We start from the raw sequence: 19,347 nt of genomic DNA, 5'->3' as shown, positions 1-19,347 counted from the left end.
AGAGGTTGAGCTTAGCTCATTCCAACTTGCCAAGAGATCAAATGACACATTAAACAGACACACAGCACACACAAGAGCAAGGCAGGGCCTGCAGCCAGCAACAGGTTTATAAGTCCTTCATGTGAGTCTGACTCCCTGCCTTTCTTTTTCCACTCTGGCAGCGTCCCCTAAAGGTCTCTGGCACAGCCCTCACGGGTTAAACTTCACAAAAGTAGCAGAGTGGTCTGCAGGTTGGCTCCTCATCATACAGTCACTGGGGGGTATTTCTGGTCACCGGTGACACTGGACCCACCGTTGGGAGGCGGGCAGGGGGACTGGAGGGGTCTGTATCCTCCCTGAGTGGGGTCCATGTAGGCCTGGGCAGGGTGGGCGTAGCCGATGTACTGCGGGTGAAGAAACTGTCCCTGGTGAGGCATGATTTGCGTGGCCTGCTGGCAGTTGAGTACGGAGAAGTTAGTGGGCATGTTGACGAAGACGCTGGCGTCAGGGGGCAGGCAGCAGGTGGCCTGAGCCCGCATGAGAGCAGGGGGAGCAGGGCGGGGGGCGGCGGGCGGGGCGGAGGAGCTGGACGAGGTGGCTGTACTGGACTGGCGCGACGATGAACCCCTGGAGGTCCCCACACTGGACATCATCGGGATGGTTTCCAAGAGGCGGCCACCGCTCGCACCACCTCCCATCGCACCTCCTGATGACAGTTCCTGTTTGGGGCGGAGGCAGCGGCAGCAGCACACAGCGATCACGGAGCCCACCAGGATGAACGCCACAAACACCGAGCCCACGATCAGGAACGGCACGTAGATGGGCACTACAGAGAGAGAAGAAAAAAGACACATTCACATTAAAAAAACAGCTATCTGCTTTTGTGGGAGAACATTGACTTCTAAATTGATCATTAAACTTCAAAGCAGTGCTGACTCATACACATGTGTCTTGCTTCCCTTCACAATAAAGGCTCCTATACACTTGAGTGGAGATTGGTTAAGACAGTGAAACAAAAGATTGAGGAGAGGAGTGTTTGGACTTGGGTAGAAGAATACGAAGTACACTGGTCTGAGTCCCCAGGGAGCCCCGGGCCCTCATTAGCAGTTATTAACTTTGTTTTGATCTGCTTTAATCCTCAGCACTCTGCTGTGTGTGTGTGTGTGTGTGTGTGTGTGTGTGTGTGTGTGTGTGTGTGTGTGTGTGTGTGTGTGCGTGCGCGCAGCGGTGACATTCTTTAGCCCGGCTGCCAGCAGATATTTGTGACCCTTCTTTTTTTTTGGCTATTTATGACCAACCCTTTGAAAATAAGTTACTCAAGTTGAACTACAGTACTTGGCTCCTGCTTAAGGAGAGTATTAAAGTTGCCTGATTTAATGTAGCTGAATGGGAGCTTATTCCGCCCTTTAAATCAAAGGAGTAAGCCAATTTCTTCTCACTGACTTTTTCTTTCTTTTTGTATAAAACAGCAAATCAGACTCGCAAGAAAGTACTTGCATAACTCTCACAATCCCACCCGTCATTCTGATTTGTTGGGTCAAATAGTAAAAGCATTATTAAAGGGGTAACAATCTCGACATGTTTATGTGCTGAGACCTCAGTTCCAGTTATCTGTAAATGCGCTAAGTGAGCAGGAGAAGCTCCAACGACAACTTGAAACATGATCACCAATCACTTAAGTAGAAATAGCAGGTTTTTTTCTTCGAATGTCACCTTTTGGCCGAACAGTGAAGGCACAGAGTGAATGATTTTTGGCAGAAACGGGGTGACGGGCGAGATGAGGTCACTTCTGAGGTGTTTTTTCTCTCTTGTTCATTCCCATGCTCACTCGCACAAACACCTTTACGAACACAATAATGACCATGTTACATTATAAGTGATTAGTTGTGTTTTATTGTTCCCACGGGGTGTAGTTATTTCCTCCTCTGAATGTGCCCATGTGTTATGAGGTGTAACTGTATGCCAAAGAAAGAGAGGTGGCAACCTGGCTCCAGTTTCCTTTTGTCTCTTTGAAATACATCCATACGGCCTTGAGAAACGTTTCAAACTGCTCCTCAAAAGTAGCGGGGTATTAACAGGATTAGTGTGTGAAACCCGTTAAGCTAGGGGACGTTCATCAAATGAGGCGGTAAGACCAGGTGACAAAAGACACAGGCCAGCAGCCAAAGAGGCCGAGACTCAGTGACATGAAACCAACGAGGACCTTGACCATTCTCCCTTTAACAAGAAGTGGTGTCGACTTCAGAGGCTAATGTACCTCACAGCTACACACCTTCCAGTAAACAGGTTTTAACAGGAACTCTGTTATGTCAACACATATATATAAGTTACAAGCACCGAAATGTCCCTGCAGGGACTCCCCACCTTTCCTGCACTTATAAGGCCTCCACCTCAACATCTCTGCTTACACTCCCTTTTCTCTGCACAGCTGATGAGGATTAGTAATTGCAGAATTGTTAGTCTTGTTTTACTTCACCCCTACTTTTAACTGCAGAGCTCCTTGCCAAAAACTGTAAATCTGCGATGGTGGGTGGAAAACACCACTTACAGTTCAGCAAACATGCTACAGTGAAGACGTACTCATATGTGTGCAAGTAAAAATGCCAATACAGCTAATCTAAAAAGTATAATGTAGAAGTACGAAAAATAAACAATCTTATTAAGGTCCTGAACATCGGGATCTTGTTGCATATTAGCAGCTAGCAGCTCTGAAGTACTTTTAGGTAAAAGGTTCCTTTTAGCTAAAGGCTCATGTCAGCATGCTAACGTGCTCATATATCATTGCTAAGTGGCTGATATTTAGCAGGTATAATGAGAACCATGTTCATCGTTTCTCTTTAGTGTGTTAGCATGTTAATCAGCATTAAACACAGCTGAAGCTGATTAGAATGTCATAACTTTTGCAGATATTTGGTCATTAAACCAAAATATTGGACTTTATGACGACACTAAATGAAAAGTTTAGGTATTGCACTTCATACTGAGGGAGACATGAATATCTGTTTTGAAGTTAATGAAAATCCATCAAATATTTGTTGAGATTTAAATCTGGACCGACTGACCAACAACGCATTATTTTACATTGAATCAATGTTTTTCATGAAATGTCTATTGAGCTGGAAAAATAAAAAAAAATAAAAAAAATAAAAGCATCTCTCTTTGGGGAACTGCTAACAACTCATAGACATCTGAAAGGTGCTCAAATTAGCCACTGGACCGACTGGTTTAATATTGAACAATGTATTTTACTTTATGAACGGATACATGTTTGTTATGTAAAATCTTAATATCTAACTAATAATACAGCTGTCAAGTAAATGGAGTAAAAAGTACAACATTTTCCTCTGAGTTGTAGTTAAGTAAAGGTCTGCATAAAATGGAAAGTACAATACCTCCAAATTGTACTCAAGTAGAGCACTTGAGTAACTTAGTTGTTTCCACTGCTGAGCAAATACTGCATCTGGAAAACTGTGACACTTTGTGAAAAAATATGTTTTAACTGTCTGCTATATATTTTTTAAAGGACTTTATTTATTTTCCCCTTGCTAAGGTGTGATTTTCTCCTTTTGTGCACATGTTGGTTGAAATCCTTATTGTTCCCTGTCACTCCTCCACACCTGTTGCTGTAGTTAGCTGCAGCAGCCCCCTCTCTCTTAAGCTCTTGTTTTGGGCACAATCTTTGTGGCTGTGCTGGAGTCTCCCTTGTCTCTCCCACGGGGTTTCTCCTGTTCCTAAATACCATATGTTCCTTCATGTCCAGCACATTAATAATTTCCTGCCTGTTATCCATTGACAACACAGTGTGTTTCTTTCCCGGATGATTAATAGGCTGCAAACATATGAAAAATGACTGAAATGCACAAAGTGAAAAGCTGCTTTTATTCTTTAAGTTATTTTGGCTAGAGGCCACTGGATGAAATGTATACCCCTCCCTGCAGTGATAAGGCATGATTGTTTTAGCCAATGACAGATTATAGCTTGAGGTCCGAAAGAGGGCATAATATCCTCCAGGGAAACATGAAGTAAGCCTGTGTTGCCTTTCTCGCTGTCTGTTATAATGTGCCCTTAGTTTGGTAATGATGCCTCCCTACAGTTGTTGTGTATGTTAGTGTCTCATCTGAAGCAGCTCTGAGTGAGGATAACGTGAAAAACCACAGACACCAGAGAGACTAGGATTACAGGAGGAGAGGGACTCCACGAGCCTGGTGTGGTGTGGTGTGGTGTGGTGTGGTGTGGTGTGGTGTGTGTGTGTGTGTGTGTGTGTTTGTGTGTGTGTGTGTGTGTGTGTGTGTGTGTTTTATGAGCAGAACTGTCAGCGCCTTTGGTGAGCCACTGTCCAAGAACCGGTCAAGTCCAAACGTGATCCCCGTGGGGACAGCGTGATTTGAGCCCGGTCCCTCTCGCACTGGCCAGAACAAACACAGCTATTTATACGTGCAGCACGGCACAGTTTGCCATTTGTGAGTGCAGTTAACTGTTTTTTCTTTTTCTTTTGGAGGAGTCTGCTGCTGTCTCCTGTGCAGCTGTCGTTGCCAACCGGGACAGGCAGCTGATGAGCCTTTTACAGGGAGATACTGTGGGACTGTTGGGTTTATGAGGGGAAACCGAACCATGTAATTGCTCTACAATTTACAATATCAGATTTAAGACATTCTGTGCACGCACGGGAGTCACTGTCAATTAAATGAATTGCAATAAACCTTAAAAACACAGATTCAGCCGAGATTAACGACACTGACCACTGCGCTGAAGCAGATGTATGTTAAGCTTTTTTTTAAATTCCCTTTGCCCTCTTACACAGTGGGGTATTGTTGTTTTGTATGTTTAGTATGCATATACTGGTGCATGATAACTGGTTGTGAACACATTTGTGGAAGTTTCTGAAACAGTAAAAGTGAATACCTGCACCAGAGTCCTTCTCCTTGCTCTCTGACCCGGGCTCCTTAGCCTGCCGGTCGTTATCGCAGCTCCCCTGGTCCAGCCGTGCCTCCGTGCTGGAGCAGCAGTAGCGCAGCTCGCATTTCCCGCAGCAGATGATCGCGTCCTCTGCGTCGATCTTCTCAGGACACTGGAAGCCTTCTTTCCACGCGCCCTGGGAGTCGTGCCAGCCATGACAATACTCCCCACTGGCTTTCACGTCGATAATAACCAGGAGTAGAGTCACAATCGCGGTGACGGACATCGGGAAACCTCCTCCCCACATCCTCGGCCAAGTGGCCCGCTGCCTGGCGCACTGAAAGAGACAGAGAGGCTTTCACTCCCCGCGTCCAACCTGGTGAGGAGAGGGACACGGTGGATCGGTGCGATACAGGGAGCCGAGGGGACCAAGTGAGGGAGCAATAACCCACTTAGAAGCTGTCCTTTGTTAGTGGAATCCCGTGCGTAATTCCGATCCAACGTCTCCAATTGTGACTCCACAGTGTGGTGATTATCCAAGAGTTGTAGAAAAAGAAAAATCACAAAGAGGTTTGCTAGAAAGTAAAATTCTAAGAGAATTTTTCCAGTTGTAAAGTAAACCTTCAGAGCTCTTGCTAGAATCCAGTATGGAAAGACTAAATTGTCTCCTCTGTCACGACAGCGAGGTTGTTCATGTCTCCTGACTCTTCAAATGGGTTTCCACGGGGATGCAGAGAAACCAACACTTGTAGCCTGATCCATGCTGCTGTCACTCCCGAGACCCCTCACAGCCAGCCCCGTGCGCAACGATCCGTTTTCAAACTGTTGTAGCTTGGTCTGCATTGTTGGGCGTCAGAAGTCAGTCAGCCAAGTCTGGGTCAGTGTAACCCGATTGAACAAAAGCGCGCAGAGTCTATCCAACTCTGCGTCAGAGTGAGAGGGGCGTGTAAAAAGACAGATGCAAATACACAACTTCTTAATCGAGCAATAAAAACCAAGCGTATCAAGATGCAAAGAGTAAAACACAACTTCCGATTGTAAATGTTTGAATAAAAGTCTAACTAGAATGAGATGTGCAAATTGCAACTTTATGGAGTACTTTACTTTTAAATAAAGTGGCCTCATAAAGTGAGATTAGAAGATGACTGAAAGAAACAATTACAATCATTGATCATACAGAACATGTTTTTCTAGTATCTGTTCTCAATTGTTTTGCCAGCTTCATGCTTTTTCAGCTCTATCTTTTGTTCTTTCAGATCTACTTCACAGACATGTAATTGGCTACACTAGCAATCAATTATGAATATATTGCTGTCAATCACTTTAATTTGTCACTATCAATACAAAACTTCGTTGCTAAACGTCAAACATTTATAAAGTTTGTACTAAAACATGCTTTTATTTTTAAATCAAGCCACGTTATTTCTGGTTGAATGTTGCAGCTTCGCTATTCCACATCAGATGTTCGCTTGGAGCAATTGCACCAAAGTTCTGGGTCCGTGTACAAACGAAAATACAGAACTACTACGTTTTTTTTCGTTTTCCGTCTAAATCCAAAAACGAAAATACGAAAGAACCAGTTTTTGCAAATCCTTCTTTTGTTAATTATTCTTTGAAAGAAAGACGCAAAGCAGGGCAGGTGACCGGAAATACAAGTCTGTCAAAATAAAAGCCACGACAATAGAAGGATTGTAGGCGAGACATTTTTATTTACAGTCTATGATGCAAATACATACCAAGGTAACACTAAATGGAAAATGAATGAATGAATATAAATAAATAAATATATAATCCTGGGCCGATGGGAGCATGTTAGCAACAGTAGTTGACTTCAGACGGTTTAATATTCATGTATCCTTGTACACAGCAATAATCAAGTTTAAATTAATCATTGCATTGTTTAATGCAGGACAGTTCGCAATATAGTTTAATCAAAGTAATGTTTGTGTGCAGAGTTGTTGCTGTTAGCACAGTTTTTACATTGTGCTGTTTCTTGAGGGACTGCAGAGCAGAGCCTGTATGAGACGCAGAGTAAAAGTGTTTCCCCTTTCTACCTGTAGATGGCAGTAGAAGTGTATTTAAACCATAGATTAAGTTATATTTTTCTGTGTCTTTGATACTGATCTAGGTTATTGATACAGATGTATTTAATGCTGTTTATTTTCTCTGATATTTGATGTTTACCTTATTGTACTGAGATAGTTTTCTGTATTTTAGTTGATTTGCTTTAATGTGAAGAAAATGTGTATAATTATATATTAATATATTTTTTGCAAAAGGCTGCATTTACTTGACGTTGTACTATGAAATGCAAAGTTTAGCCTAATGTAGTGCTAATGTATTGCATCAATTCCAGCCTCTCCGAGATGGATGACTTTTAGAGTCCTGCAGCTAGAAATTGGATGTAAGTGTATGTTTTGCTTTATGACCACGTGCTGGTTTTAAAGGAGGAGAGGGAGTGTGATGGAGGCTGGAGAAAGATACGGACACTGGTGTGACGTCTGCCCTCAGACACTGTCTGTGTGCCTTCTGTTGATCTATCCTGATACAATAAACTATTTTACTCTTTTCTTTCGCCTATCGTTTAAAAATGTTCTTCAAAGCTGTTTAAAGTAAAGCAGCAGCAGTAGCAGCAGCGCCCTCTGCTGTTTATGGTGAGAAGTGAAAAAGTGAAACAGCACCTCCATGCTGATCATCAAACATATCAATAATTAAAAATACAAATACATTTCAATGATGTTAAAAAAATCATAATAATGTCCTGATAACACAATAAACAATAATGTGGATATATATGTATATATACAAACATAAGTAAAATAGTTTATATATACAATGTATAAATATATATACAACACTTTTGTTTGTGCTTGCTTGTCAAAGGCCGTTTTAAATGTATCTTTAGTGTGACATTAACTCGGCACTTTAGCTAAATAGCCTTCAAGCTAGCTGTTTACGGTTAAGAAAGACTATATTACTACTATATGTGCACATTCTTAAAATGAACACCACAAAGAGCTGCAACTGTATAAAACACTGCTTAACAGTGACATGGCAATTCCTCTATAAAAATAAATAACATAAAGTAGTCTTTATATTGCTCATAAATCGTCTGAATGCAGGACATTTGCCTGTAATAGGCTATTACTTATTATTAGGCTTTTACATTGTGGTACTACTGTTAACGAGCTGAACACTTTTTCCAGCACTATGAACTACACAGCAGTTTATCGCGTTAAAGCAGTTACTCCCAGTCAACAACCGACTTGTAGCCGACTACAACGTTAAACATTGCTTCAAACAATGCCCTTCCATAATAATGATTAGATTACATCATCTTGACGGGATCTATCATGCTGTACAATGTATACTTTTCTTTTTTGACAAGGATTCCTCCTAACTAGTCATGCTCGCCAAACTACATTTCCCATGATGCACCAAGGTGAAGCGGTGGCAACAGCGCAGGAAGTGGCGCGCAACTGTTGAAAAACTGTCTCACAACAAACTAACGACGATATTGTGATGCTGTTCTACTTTGTCAGCCTCTGAGCTGGTGAGACAAAGTCATACACGACCTGAAGAGCTTTTATTAAATAACCAACAGTGGCTTTGTGACGTGTATCGTAAGTGCTATTTCAACATTTGTCTCGCTTTTCATGAAATCACATTTTAGCTCAGCAAGTAGAGCCCAGTGAAAACGTTACTGGTGCACAAATAACATCTGTATCTATTGTAACAGGGACTTCAGCCACTCGACACGCGTGCTGGTACATTAAGCTGAAGTGTGTGAAGTGTTACGAAACAAGTGTTTGTTTCTACTGTGAAGTCAAAGGACTAATCTCATCTCGTCTGTGAACAGATGTCGTTTGTGAAAGTTGGGCGTCCACAACCACACACCAAAGCTAAAAGGTCTGTTCGACCCAAGAAAGCAGCAGCTCTCAAAAGAGATTGGGTGGTGAGTACTGTCATCTGCTCCACCTGTTGACTAGACAATAATGTACTATCTGCTATACATTATGAAGCAGGTAATAGTGCATTCATTGTTTTGGTTAAATTGTTTTATGAAGTAGCCTAAAGTTATGCTGCACAATTGGGAGGATATCCCACTGCAGTGAGCATTTTCCCTTATAAAGTAAACTTTTGTTATTCCTTATTTTTGAATATATATATATATATATATATATATATATATATACATATACAATATTATGCATTGCTTTTGAAAGCAATTCTGTAACGTCAGCCCTCTCCTGGTGGTTTCAGAGCACCGTCAATGACCTGTCTGTGCACAAGCTGTCACCTGCAGAGCTGGTAAGGTGTTCGACTGTGTGCTCCTCTGTTTCCTTAGTGTGACGTGTGCAACGGAGAAGCAATGCATTCTGTTTCATGTCATATTGTGCATTATAACGGAATGCGAACATCATTTTAGTGAGCTGAAACCGTAAAACCAGGTATTTCTAGCCCATATTTGCTGGTCTTATTAATCTCTTCTGCGTCAGAACCATCGGCATGAGATTCACAAGTCCCACAACAAGGCAGCGGCTCAGTGGGAGCTGAGAGAAAAAGCCTTGCAGCGCCGTTTCAGAGTCACTGGGAGCCCTGCCCCTCTAGACCCCGCCAGCCTCAGCATCATCAGGGAGGTGTGTGTGTGTGTGTGTGTGTGTGTGTGTGTGTGTGTGTGTGTGTGTGTGTGTGTGTGTGTGTGTGTGTGTGTGTGTGTCAAATAGTTCTCGTTACTCTTTGTGGCTTCTTTGCTTTCTCAATGTTTTTTTTGTTTGTTATCCAGAAGCAACATATTTAAAATGTAAATCTACTGAAACTCTTTCCTGATGGTGAGTTTATCGCAGGGTTTTGCTGCTGGTGACAGTGGTCATGTGTTTTACTGCCTCAGGTGTTCTCCGACCAGCTGCTGCTTCAGGATGTGCTGGCTCGCTCTGACCGAGCCATGGCTGTTGTCAAAGACTTGTTTGGGGATGCTCCACGCAGGCAGGCTGGTATAATTCTTCTCATTGACGTCTATGTTGTAGCTGTAGATGCATAAATGATGTGCTCAGTGGATGAAACATGCAGATAATGTGTTCCCCTCGTCCCTGCTTGTAGATTTTCGTGGACACAACATATTTAAGATATTTGATTTTACGAGATTCTTTTTTTATTACTAAACTAGCATTTGTCTTTTATTATTTTTTTTCCTGAGATTTAAAGAATTTTGGGGTTGTATACAGAGCTTTTATGTATTTCTGCAGGGCACCCCAGTGTGACGAGGGCTCCAAACTGTGACTCTGACTCGGGGCTGCCTGTGCTCCAAAGACCGGATCCTCCAACTCAGCTGTCATTGCTCAGCCAGTCGATGATGGACCCACAGGTGTGTGTGTGCGCCAAGATAATGTCGAACATTTGTGGTTTGTTACTTAATGTTTATGTAATACAATGTACTATAAGTATGTGTCTTTTTTCATCCTAGCTATACTTTCTTGCAGATCTTGTTCTATGTTAATTTGTGCAAAATGTCTCTTTTTCAGGCTCTTAATGAACTTGAAGCTTCAGAGGAAGACCCCAGTGATGAAGATGCCTATCCTACTGGCTATTCAGATTATCACGTAATCCATAGGTAATGCCTGTGAAAAATCGTACCTCCAAACCAGTTCAATTCACCACTGGGATAAGAAACTGACTTGCGTTCCTTGTTATGGGGGAAATATAATGCATGAAGCAGTTGCTTTTTACTGCTCATGTTTCTCATCCAGCCGACAGCGTTACATTAATTGTGGTACCTTTCTTTGCAGGGCCAATGTACGAAAAATGAAGTCACAGTCTCGGGTGATACAGCGACAGAAAGTTCGTCGTCCCAACTTCAAGCGGGCCGACAGGGATAACGATCCTGTAGCGCCATGCACATCAGGCAGAGCATCAGCGCAAACGGGTAGGATGAAAAGGAGGACAACATTTAAGATGTGCATTTCATACAGTCATCACGAGAAAATACATGCTTTTAAATCAGGTGTGAACATTTTTTCTGCATACAAATGAGTCTCGTCTTGTTTCAGCTCTCAATGCCACAATGGCTGTTCAGCGTCTTCAATCCGGACAAAGCCAGTCAGAGGAAGGCATAGAGGAAACGTCAGTCCTGGTTTCTCAGGTCCTGAACCATGAGATACCTCTCAACCAGTCAGGTAATATCAGGGAGGAATCTGTTTCTTCATAATTTGTCACTCTGCGACAATGTTCCATCTATGAACTATGAACTGAAGCTGCAATAAACAAAATTAATGAGTGATTCTCTGTATGTGTTTATCAGGAATCAGTAGTCGAACAAGCAGGAACAGGAAGTGTGTTTCTCAGAGTTCAGCGCTGGATGGCTCGTCTTTTGCCTCTCTTAGTGGGGACCAGTCCAGTCTGGGCCTGTTGCAGACCATGCTGGGTCAGGTAGAGGCCGACTTAGATACTCTGATTCCTGCCACTGTACCAGCTTCAGCACAGAGTCAGAAGAAGAACAAAACTCAAGGCCTCACTGGATTCTCTGTCGGCTTGGTCTCCACTCTGGGACGTTTAGTGCACCTTCTCAAACAGGTACTGTAGTTAATCCCATGAAGTATTCATTAAACACTAACATAGTCATTACTGGCTTTGTTCACCTCTTATTTCTATTGATGCCTTTAAACGTTATTTTGAGTTTGTGGTGGTCTTATTGTGGGTCCAACGCTTTTTTAAATCATTGTGTTAAAACATTTCAGTATGACGTACTTTGAGATTAAAGCTGTAATTAAAGGACCAAACCAGTTTACTAGAAATCACATGCAGTAAACTTAACATAACTATTTATCACTTTTAAGCTTTTACATTTGTGAACGTTTCCTATTTTCCGACAGCTTTCATTTTATTTATTTTCTATTCATTTTTATTTTATCATACAACAAGAACAACAACTTGAGAACACTAAAAGCAGGCTGGGTGTGCATTGTAATAGGTTGCTTATCTCGACCAAGTGTCAAGTGAATTAATGGAAACCTGTAGTTACCCTGACGGTTTAAAATAAACAAAAATCAGAAATCCAAACAAATGCAACAAAATGGTCAACAGCAATATAAAATAAATAATGTATAGTAAGGGCTAAAACCAGCAAAACACTGATATTGTCTTTTTAAATAAAAAAAAGTTGTCTTCCTGTTTTTAGCTAAATACTTGAAGCTGGAGCATCCTTAATTTCATGACATCCATTGACCTTAACTGTCTTCAGAGGGAAGAGGAAGCTCAGGAAGAGGCTCGAGAGAGGAGGATACTGGAGGAGGTGTTGAGAGAGCAGCGCAGGCTGATCGATGCGCTCACTGCTGAGACGATGACTCTGAGAGAGGAGGCCGCCGCCCTGCAGGTGAGACAGAGCTCAGCATACAGTCTGACACTCCTTTATTGTCCAGATTCCAACTGTGTTCACCTGTTCTCCTTCAGGATGGGTTGCAGCAGCGGACAGCAGAGGTGGAGCAGAGGTTGGACACAGTGGTGTTGTTGATGGGTGGACTTGGACTACTGGAGGCACACATTGACCCACCCCAGGACTCTGACACAGGTTCATACAGTGTGTGTTTGTGTATGTATGTATGTGTGTCTGTCTGTGCATGGATATTTGTGTGGCAAATTCTACATAATGTTTCTTTTCTTTTTCATGTTGTCAGCAGTTTGTCAATCAGCACAAGTTGCTCAGCGAGATCCTGAACAACTACAAGTCTCTGTCTCTCCTGCTGTCCTGCTCTCGCCCCCTCGACAGAGAGACAACTGGCAACCAACTCCTGGTAACCGCCTGTTTCCTTTTAGTAATCAGACTTCACCTGTATGCTCTTGTGTCATCTTTCTCAATCAGCTGTAAGAAGTCTAATTTTGCTCTCCTCCACCTCTTCTTCAGTGACTCATCCTGTACCGCTGCACCAGGATCTTCCTCCTGAAGATCTTCTGCGTCCTCTCACCAGCCTCCCCTGTTCTTCCTCATTATCACTGACCTCTGACCCTCTCGGCTCACAGCTCTCTCCGGAGGCCATGCTGGCAGAGATCGCTCAGCTGAACAGACAGAACGAACAGATCAGGGCCCAGCTGAGCCAGGCTAAGCGCCTCGGGTCAGGGGTCGGAGAATCACCTGACAGTAGCAACGAGCAGAGAAGGTTGAGCTCCAGCAGCACAGGGAGAGTCACACCCCAAAGTGTTGGAGAGAGGAGGGTGTCAGCATCCAGCAGCAAAGGGAGAAGGAGTCGGCATGTCCAGGCTGCTGAAGGAGAGCAGATGACGAATCAGGTGAGATGAAGGAGGTGTCCTCCTCAAATGTCCTTGAAATGTAAAGCTTTCTTTCAACATCACTTTTTTTATTAAATCTAAGAAGTAAATGTGTGTTTTACCAAATCCAGACATTTTCTCTCCTAGATAGATCCATAATCCTTTGTGTCTGTTAGCCTTTCTATGTTGGGTAGTTTGAAACTCAAGAAACACACAAGAATCCCCCCTTGATGTGTTTCTCCTTGTCTTCTTGCTCAGGCAACATCACCTAACACCATGAGCAGTGTGGAACAGCGCCTCCTGGAGCTGAACAAACAAAGTGCAGCGGCGAGGGGTCGCCTGCTGGAGCTTATTGAGCAACAGAAACAAAGTGTTAGAGCTAAAGTCTCTCCCTCTAATTCCCCCATCCCTCCCTCGGCCTTCAGCCCACATTCAGCAGGTATGATGGTTCGACATGACGCGTCTCTGTCCATCTGTGTAATGACCTGTCACTGTAAAAAATATATATGCTTGTATCATATCTTTTTTTGGAGGAGGAAGTCCTGAGGTGCTGCCGCCTGAACAGGAGCTCCTGTCACAGACTGGTGGTGGTGAGAGACGGTTAGTTGCTCCTTTTTAGATGATGGAGATGTTTCACGATGACGAATGGGAATTATTTTTTTCACATGCTTTGTGGTTCTTGTTAGTTTAGTGGATTTTCTTCCGTTTAGCAGACTCTGTTTCTTATAAAACTATTTTCTTTACACATTGTTATTATATTTCTGTGCTGCAGATCTGCTGGTTCTGAAGGGTCTTCTCACAGTCTTGGCGGAGAAATGAAGGATAGCAAAACACAGGTACACACACACACACACACACAAACTACATGTAAGTATTACATTTTCAACTGTTACCATCGGGGTCTCTAACTTCTTCTTTTTCCACACCAGATGGAGAAGCGGAGAGAGAGAGAGGGGTGGTTTGCCTTGTCCACTCATATGAGATGACAAGAGGAGTATTTATTCAACGAAAGTTGCTAGTATTCTTTTCTATACATAGATTTTAAATGACTGAATTAAACGTGTTTTAAAATGAACTTTGTGTGTTCTTTGTCCTCATTGTTTTGTAGCACACGTTGTTACTTTACAGGAAATGTCATAGATGCTTGTTTATTTGTTTGCTTAGTAATCCTTCACCAATACAAGTGTTAGTTTATGAGATTGATTTTCATCAAATTCCTCAGTGTTTCTTGTTTGTGTGCAGTTGGTTTCCACACGTGTGTGTAGTTGCCTCTCCAAAAACACACTGCTCACATGTGTGTGTCTGAGTGGCCGAACGTTGCACTAGCCACCGAAAATGTGGCTGCATCAAACGCTGCATGACGGTCCACAAGCTAAGCGTCGTCGGCCTTTGTGGTTTGGTTTAGTTATGGTCTGCTTTCATGTCTTTGAGGCATGTTTTGATATCACTTGGTGTGTTTGTGATGCGCTTGTATTCTTCAAAGGGAGAAGGGAATTGCATGCCAATAAGTCACAAAGAGTGAGAGAGGAGGAAAAAGAGTTGCTTCAAACTTTTCTGTGGCTTCAACTAAAGTATGGCCTCTTGTAGTTATTTATGGTACGCACACATACACACAAACATTTGTTTTTCTTCTTTTCTCCAAATCAAGTCTGTGTTTACCTCAACCTCTGTGGTCCTTACAATCATCTCTTTTTTGCTTTGATTTGTTTTGTCTTATACATTCATACAGACAGTTTAGTTTAACTAATTTGTTTTGGGCAAAAATATGAAACAATTGGATCATTCAGTGCTTTTTCTCTTTTGCCCTTCATCCACAATCCAAGAGGATAACTCGTGTCTTGCTTTTTCACATAATTACTTTTGCTTCGTCTGCAAGTACTTGGTACTTATTACTTCTAGCTTTCACTTTGTAAAGCCTGGCAGCATCATGACAGACCTGCAGGACTCTCAAACACCACGGACATCTAAGGAGGAGGAACTGTACGTCTGGTGATGGCAGGACCGTAATGCCACGAGGGCCCTCGCACCGACAACCTCAGATCCACTTCAAATTTAGTCAATACAATCTAAAGACCTTTGTTATCAAAAGCTTTACCTTTTGAAGTCAGTGTTATGTGACAAACGGCATCTGAGTTACATGATGTTGTCTACACTTGTTGTAGAGCAGTATAACGCATGTTGTCTAGTCAGGAAGTGGTGGACTGTTTGCAAAGCATCATTTATCGAGTCTTGGTACAGACGGGAGGTTGAACACCTGGTCCGCTGGTGTGGTCAGAACAACCTGATGCTGAACAAGGCCAAAACTGTAGAGATGACAGTGGACTTCACGAGGAGCCCCCCAACACCACCCCCACCCTCACCATACACAACAGCACTGTTTCTGCGTTGGAGACCTTCAAGTTTCTGGGATCCACAATCTCCCGGGACCTGAAGTGGGCCTCCAACATCAACACCATCCGCAAAAAGGCCCAGCAGAGGCTGTACTTCCTGCGCCAGCTCAGAAAGTACAACCTGCCTCAGGAGCTGCTGATTCTGTTCTACTCTGCCATCTTTTTGCACTTTTTTTTTGGTCTTTTTTTATATTTATCTTGTTTATTGTGTATAAATACGTAGAGCAAAGTGAAACCGGAGTTAAATTCCATGAATGCGTAAACACACATGGCCAATAAAGCGGATTCTGATTTTGATTAGAGTCACTCCATGCAGGAAAAAAAACATCTGACTCGTGGGCGCTTTGTCCGGCGTCCTGTCAGCACCCCCGACGTGCACGCACCCGTTCATAGCTGCTTGCAGCTTTAATTATGTTTTTTTTTTCACTTCTTGTTTATTCTGTGACTCTCGTCTAGCCTGACATATTCATCTTTTCAATCATGCTATAAGCCCTGTGTTGTGTTGGCAGGAGAAGATGGTACAGTGCAGTGCAGCGTCAGCAGATGGCAATCTGGAGTCGTTCAGTACAGAGAGACAGCGGCCAGTGAAGGAGCTGGACATCTCTGGTGCCTTTCAGACTGCAGCAGTGAAACAGCCACGATCAAGAAACTACTTTGAATACTTAAACAAATGCCAATGTCAAGTGGTATCTAACTCTATCTTTTTCTTTTGTAATACAGTTGATAAATCCTGAATATTAAAAGGAGGAAGCAGAAATTCAAGCAGGTACATAAAGATTCAGGTTTAACACCCACCATGGCCCCCGGGCCCCTTGTTGTTTAAATGTGTGCTGACCCCCCGACCTCTCAGCGCGTACGTGTAAAGCACGAGCTGACCACTGGGGCCCCCGGGCCCCTCGTTGCATACATCAAGCGTGCCACCTGGACCCCTTAGGGTGCATGCATACAACCAGAGCCTCTCAGAGAGAACAGCGCTTTACAACTGAGCCACTGGTTGGCGCTCTACAATCTACTGTGAGATAATACAACGCTCTCCAGCAAGTCAGTTTATTCTGCATAACAGGACCGTTTGAAGGGCGTCATAGTACAGCAAGCCGTTCGTTTTTTGACACGCTGTAACAAACTATGCTTCTACTTGAGCTAGCAGCCCGTATGATTCAGCTTGTTAAGAGTTTGTTCCTCACAGGACCTGGTAGATAAATAAATAAGGACCGTTTCTGATATCAGTACTGACTGATCCAGTTTGCATTGATTTCAATTGTTGCCTTCAGTATCGTATAATAGCTGAGTTGGATTATATGTAATAAATCAAGTGCCTTCCTACAGCTGTAAAACATAGGCGTGTAGACTTTTTAAATATATATATTGACATATTTCTCACATAGTTTTAATAATATACGTAATGTAATGTAATGTCGTCTGGGTTTATTTGTTAACTGTACTTAAAGCTGCCCTGCTTTTATTGGATAGTTTATTCTGAAGAAAGGGGGGTATAACAGCTGGAATTGAACGAGGGATGTTGTGGTCACATGTAATGCCTCTTCACCACGAGTCGCCCCTGTAACAGGACTTCTGTGACTTTGCCCATTCATTGACTGTTGCTCTTCTGGGCTCCTCCTTGTGGCCTGAATCAAAAAGCCATAAATAAGTGGTCGTAAGCGGACTCATTTCCACTTCAGGTAGTGTTTGCTGAGGGTTTTAAGGTGTCGGGGGTCATGCTGGAGTAGGAAGGAGAGCACTTGAGTTTTCCAGTCAGTCAGGAGTGCCGTGTGAGCAACAACAATGACCAGCAGGGAAATCAAAAGGAGTAAATATTGCAGATAATAACAGGATGGAGGCATAAAGGGGCCGGGGACAGCATCGGTAAACGTGGGGTCAGAGGTCGCCATGGAGACTCAGGGGGAGGCGGGCGGGGCTTATTGTGCCCGGCCCGGCTGAGTGAAGGACGGGGTGAATGGGGATTAACCCCGACCCAGTGCCTCTCAATGACCACCACCACAGGGCCTGGGGACGGTTCCCATGTGACCCCCCTCCTATCGGGGCCTCTCAGCAGCCTCAACGCACCTCCATTACTCCTCACACACACACACATCATGGATCTTAAAGACAATGGAAAGACCACAATTTATATTAATTTGTTTTTCAATTTATAAAATAAAATAAATTGTGCACCCCATGCGACTGTAATGTGTCAGTCGCACACACACACACACACACACACACACACACACACACACACACACACACACACACACACACACACACACACACAAGCACACACACACACACACACACACACACACACACACACACACACACACACACACACACACACACACACACACACACAATGACGTGAGGGTGTATGAGGGGGGTAGTTTTCTTTACTCATTTAAATCTGCCCCCACTTCACCTCAGTGAAGGAGCCTGAAGTCACTCAGAAAAACACACACACTAAAAAGCTTGTACTCACACTGGCTCCTACGATCGCCTTTGATGGTGTCCAAAGTGTTGTTTGCTTGTCACATAATCTAGACTCCTGAGCGACCTGAGGAGGGAGTTGTTTATTTCTAGAAGAGAAATGCATTCATAATATCTACTTTTTTTAATAACTGCTTTTCAGGTTTTTAGCATTTGAGCCAACCTTTTCCTTAATTCCTTAAATGATTGTGTCTGTGTATATATACATATATCTTGCGTTTATTTTTTACAATGGTTGTGCAAAACACAAACATCCTATCCAAATAGCACTACCTCTGTCATTTTTTTGGTTTACTTTTTTAGTTTAGAGAAGTCAAGTAATCTTTATTCTGTATTTCACTTTACCTTAAATATTGCAGTGTGGTCATTTTGCCACTAGAGGGCAATATTAATGTACTGCACAGGTCAATTTGGGGTCTTGAAGAGTTTATGTAGAACTATTTACCAACTTTTTGCAAAATAATGTATTAATTTGATGAAACCACACTGCTCATAACACAAAAAAATTAAAAACAATGGTGGCTTCGTAGCTTCAGTCAGTTATGATGGACACTATTCCCCCAACTTTTTAAATAGAAATGGAAAGCAAAAAGATGCATTCAAATAAACCAGATTTTATTGAATGGTCACATCTATTGTGATATCTTAGTGGGTTAATTACCACACAAGCAACTGGGACATTATAAACATACCGTAGATATTAGTTTTTATATCGTAAGTGAGTTTGTTTTGATACAGTTTGTTGTTGTGTGTTAGAAGCCATTTTGTGAATTAATTCAGCTGCTTTCTCATCAAAATTTTCCCTTAAAATGTTTTGGATGTTTTGGAACCAGCGTGATGTGACATGTGCATGACGAGTAAACGGTGTGTGTGCGTGTGTGTTTATGCATGTGAGTGGGTGCCAATGTGCGTAGGAGTGTGCTCCACAGCTGTGCGAGGTTCTGATCTGAAGCAGGCTATTGCTTGCTGTGAAAATATTATTGCAAGTGTTTATTATTGCTTCAGTGTGAAACAGTGGGAGGGTTGTGTGTGCTGCACGGGCTGGTGGAGTACAGAGTGTCTGTGGAGGGATGGTGGTGGTACTGGTGGTGGTGTGTGAGGAGGGGTGGTGCGGGTGGGGGTGAGAGGGGTTCTCTCCCTTCTCCTCCTTTCTGTTTCCCACCGGCCAACCCCCGGCCCGTGGCCCATTGCACCATGGGTAATGGGGAGGCCTATTGGAGTTGATTAGTTCCGGCTGGATCCCAGATAGAGTCCTGACAGGCAGGAGAAACGAGCTCTCAGCGTGACCCCCCACTTCCCCCCCACACACCCCTGTCTCAGGCACAATGGGCAAGGCAGGGGA

The 19,347-nt window shown here is 43.1% G+C and overlaps 2 protein-coding genes across 2 annotated transcripts; one reads left to right on the top strand and one right to left on the bottom strand.

The window, feature by feature from the left end:
• Positions 1 to 242: 242 nt before the first annotated feature.
• Positions 243 to 5,182, bottom strand: shisa2b (shisa family member 2b; the record flags this gene model as incomplete). The annotated part of the gene is made up of 2 exons (XM_079233948.1): positions 243 to 805; positions 4,882 to 5,182. The coding sequence occupies 2 exons, from the start codon at positions 5,180 to 5,182 to the stop codon at positions 243 to 245; spliced, it is 864 nt and encodes a 287-aa protein (XP_079090074.1).
• A 3,254-nt stretch (positions 5,183 to 8,436) lies between these two features.
• On the top strand, positions 8,437 to 14,209 carry spice1 (spindle and centriole associated protein 1). Its single transcript, XM_079234564.1, has 19 exons — positions 8,437 to 8,498; positions 8,615 to 8,642; positions 8,735 to 8,830; positions 9,139 to 9,186; positions 9,375 to 9,515; positions 9,767 to 9,869; positions 10,122 to 10,240; positions 10,398 to 10,486; positions 10,662 to 10,798; positions 10,923 to 11,048; positions 11,174 to 11,445; positions 12,113 to 12,244; positions 12,322 to 12,439; positions 12,546 to 12,662; positions 12,773 to 13,155; positions 13,393 to 13,573; positions 13,668 to 13,734; positions 13,907 to 13,970; positions 14,064 to 14,209. The coding sequence occupies exons 3-19, from the start codon at positions 8,735 to 8,737 to the stop codon at positions 14,118 to 14,120; spliced, it is 2,250 nt and encodes a 749-aa protein (XP_079090690.1). The 5' UTR covers positions 8,437 to 8,498; positions 8,615 to 8,642; the 3' UTR covers positions 14,121 to 14,209.
• The last annotated feature ends 5,138 nt before the right edge of the window (positions 14,210 to 19,347 follow it).

This window comes from Taurulus bubalis (assembly GCF_910589615.1).
Source record: "Taurulus bubalis genome assembly, chromosome: 18".
Classification (NCBI taxonomy): domain Eukaryota; kingdom Metazoa; phylum Chordata; class Actinopteri; order Perciformes; family Cottidae; genus Taurulus; species Taurulus bubalis.
This window is presented reverse-complemented; position numbering and strand designations above follow the sequence as displayed.

Excerpts from the sequence above, each read along its gene's own strand:
- spice1 (XM_079234564.1), top strand. The coding sequence starts at position 8,735 with ATGTCGTTTGTGAAAGTTGGGCGTCCACAACCACACACCAAAGCTAAA. Across the intron at positions 11,446-12,112 it reads TAGTGCACCTTCTCAAACAG|AGGGAAGAGGAAGCTCAGGA; the intron begins GTACTGTAGTTA and ends AACTGTCTTCAG. Across the intron at positions 12,663-12,772 it reads CAACTGGCAACCAACTCCTG|TGACTCATCCTGTACCGCTG; the intron begins GTAACCGCCTGT and ends CCTCTTCTTCAG.